At 48.8% G+C, this 2,908-nt stretch overlaps 1 protein-coding gene across 1 annotated transcript in view; it reads right to left on the reverse strand.

Annotated features, from left to right (window-relative positions):
• Positions 1 to 1,312: 1,312 nt before the first annotated feature.
• LOC102032599 (cell surface glycoprotein CD200 receptor 1-B-like) overlaps positions 1,313 to 2,908 on the reverse strand; it is a 4,614-nt gene continuing 3,018 nt past the window's right edge. Inside the window, 2 exon segments of the mRNA XM_031056700.1 lie at positions 1,313 to 1,467; positions 2,226 to 2,480. Of these exon segments, the coding sequence (XP_030912560.1) occupies positions 1,313 to 1,467; positions 2,226 to 2,480 (410 nt within the window).

The following is a 2,908-nucleotide window of genomic DNA, read 5'->3' on the forward strand; positions in this document are numbered from 1 at the left end:
GTTTTTGTAGCTGGTGGTGAAACACTTCAAAATTTTTATTGCAAAAATGAGAGTTGTTCAAATTTATCTTCAGTCCTGTGTGGTCATCCTGGGAAAGCTGCTGCTCAATTACTACACACAAACATTTTTTCTTGATTTTTTTTTTCTAGAGGACATGCTACTTAAATACTAGAATACAAAGTACCTGAAATGGAATTACTTAATTTAATACAACATGAGTTAATTTCCAATTGCATATATGTTAGATTTGACCTTATACAGAAAGATTGATACTTGCATGCATGGTAACAGCACCTGTAGTTGCACCAGAGAGAGGATGGAAGACAGAGCTGACAGGGTTGGGGAGGATCCAGCTTGCAAGCTGTGCTTCTACACAATTACATTGGCTGCACTGTAGATGTTTGCTTCCTTCTTCTGAGAGCTCTGGTTCTTGCTGAGTTCTTGCTGCAGGCCATATCACTGACATTTAACAGCACTTTCTTTCATCTTTGCTCAAGCCCAGACACCTCTGCTGGTGGGAGCTGCCTTGATTTGCACCAGTTTAACATTGTCCTAGGAAACAAAGTACCAACACTGTAAATGTGAGGACAAGGCTGTTGTTGGAATGCAGTTTTGGTTTCTAGGAGTTTAAAAACAGAATTCCTCCCTTTTATTTGTTACAGAAACCCAATACCATAAGGCTTCATGTCTGTGGTCTCACATGAGCATGACCAGAGCTGGCCTTGCTCCAGCTAGCACCCAAAGGAGAGGTACCAAGAGCCCTGGCACAGAGTGCAGCTAACGTGTGACTCAAAGACAGCAGTTAGTTCTGTCTCTGTGGTGTTTGCAGAGGAATTCGGGGCAGCAACTGCACCTTCTGCCAGAGGCCAGCTTAGACAGACTAATCAGCCAAGCTGCCAGGAATCCCCAGCAGTTACAACAGCAGCAGACCTGTTCAGCTTTCATGCAATACCTTCTGCCTTTCTATACTGACGCTACCTTCCCTGGCTTTCTTTGCCTAGCAAAAAAGAGGCCAAAAGACTGGCTCTGAGCTCAGATGGGTATTTTGCTGCTTCTTTAATCTTCATAGCCTGGCAATATTTATTCAGATCCCTCCATCAGGTGGAAAACCCCTAACCATTCCCTTTGTATTTTTTCTTCTGAATGATTTATGGCAGCAGGAAGAGCCAGGTGCGGACTTCCCTCCCTCCCTGTCTGCCTCAACTGAGCTGTTCCAGTCCTTGGACAAAACTCCATGAACACGTGCAGGACTGATGGGTTTGGGACAGACTGAGGTGACCGTGCATGCCATTAATTAGTACCAGAAGTCCTTCTAAGCTCCTCTGGACTGGCCAAAGGGGTTTATGCGTATTGTGTCCCGTACATACCTATTAAAGAAGAGGTAGAGCTCAAAAACAGCCAGCAAGAACAGGAGACTCGTAAGGCTGATAAGGCTGATGACACAGGGAAGAAATAATCCAATCTTCTCTAAGGAGAAACAGATGCTCTTTTAGGTACATCTTACAGACCCTGTTTCCCTTGTGCCTCTGTCAGGATGGACAATACTCTCTGTGTGCTCTACTTCAGAGGATGACCTAAGACAGCTCGAATACAGTGCCAGACACACAACTGGGAAGAAACAACATCCCCCCAAGTCCTTGATGGAGGAAGCTTGTCTTCCACTGTATAGCCACTCCTGCCCACAGCACTGCTGCAGGCTTTGCATGTGCATCCCAGCAAATCTCAGCTCTCATTCTCTTCCAGATGAGTATTTCATGGCTGCACACAACTTCCCAGCCACATCTTAAGCTTCAGCCTCTAAAGCCTTCACCTACCAGCCCAGCTTTGAGAGCTGTAAACTGGCTTTCAGTCTTCCTGTCACAACCCATGTGTAACCAAACAATTAGCAACATGTAATGGCACCACTGAATTACAATACATATTCCGGGTGATCGTACCATTGACACATTTGTGTTTCATGACCTTCTGAATTAATCCCACCTTTCCATTCATCCCTGGAGGTGGATGGCAAATCCACTGCATCCATCTTTCCTACAACTTCACAAAGGGTTTTACAGTTCTGACAGTACCTATGTTTATCCTTCCGCGTCCCAGCAAATTTCTTACTGGAAACTCAGCTGCCACATTTCATGCTGCAATCCTGCCAGGGCCACTCGTGTTTGCTTGGTGCATGAACAGAGGGCTGAACAGGGCTCTGAACACTGAAAGCACAAAGGGAAGCTCACCTGAGGGACAGCAGGGTGTGGTCTGGCTCCAGTTCCCAGCTGGGTGGGACACCATGCAGGTGGTCACACTGGTGACATTGGTGCTACATGCTGTGAACTTGCTGAGAACAGTCACTGTCCCGTTGTCGTGGCACTTCTCCTCTGCAGTGGAGCTGCCCTCTGGGACCCAGGAGAGCTGAGCCGGCGGCTTCCCCGCTGCTGCCTCGCACACGGGGCTGCCCTGCTCATCACAGGACAGGCTCAGCCTCGGGGAGGCTGCAAAGCACCAGCAAGGCGACATGCATGGAGTTAGTTTGGCACGGCTGGGCTGGGCTGTTCTTGTCCTCTGCCCCAAATGAACCCGAACTGAACCCGGTGAAAAGAGGAGAATAAGGCTGGGGCTGTCATCCCATCCCATGCCATCCCATGCCATCCCATGCCATCCCATGCCATCCCATGCCATCCCATCCCATCCCATCCCATCCCATCCCATCCCATCCCATCCCATCCCATCCCATCCCAGTTGCATTCCATTCCATTCCATTCCATTCCATTCCATTCCATTCCATTCCATTCCATTCCACTCCACTCCACCCCATCCCATCCCATCCCATCCCATGGCAGGGACACCTCCCACTGTCCCAGGTGCTCCCAGCCCCAGTGTCCAGCCTGGCCTTGGGCACTGCCAGGGATCCAGGGGCAGC

This window comes from Geospiza fortis, unplaced genomic scaffold (assembly GCF_000277835.1).
Source record: "Geospiza fortis unplaced genomic scaffold, GeoFor_1.0 scaffold1, whole genome shotgun sequence".
Classification (NCBI taxonomy): Eukaryota; Metazoa; Chordata; class Aves; order Passeriformes; family Thraupidae; genus Geospiza; species Geospiza fortis.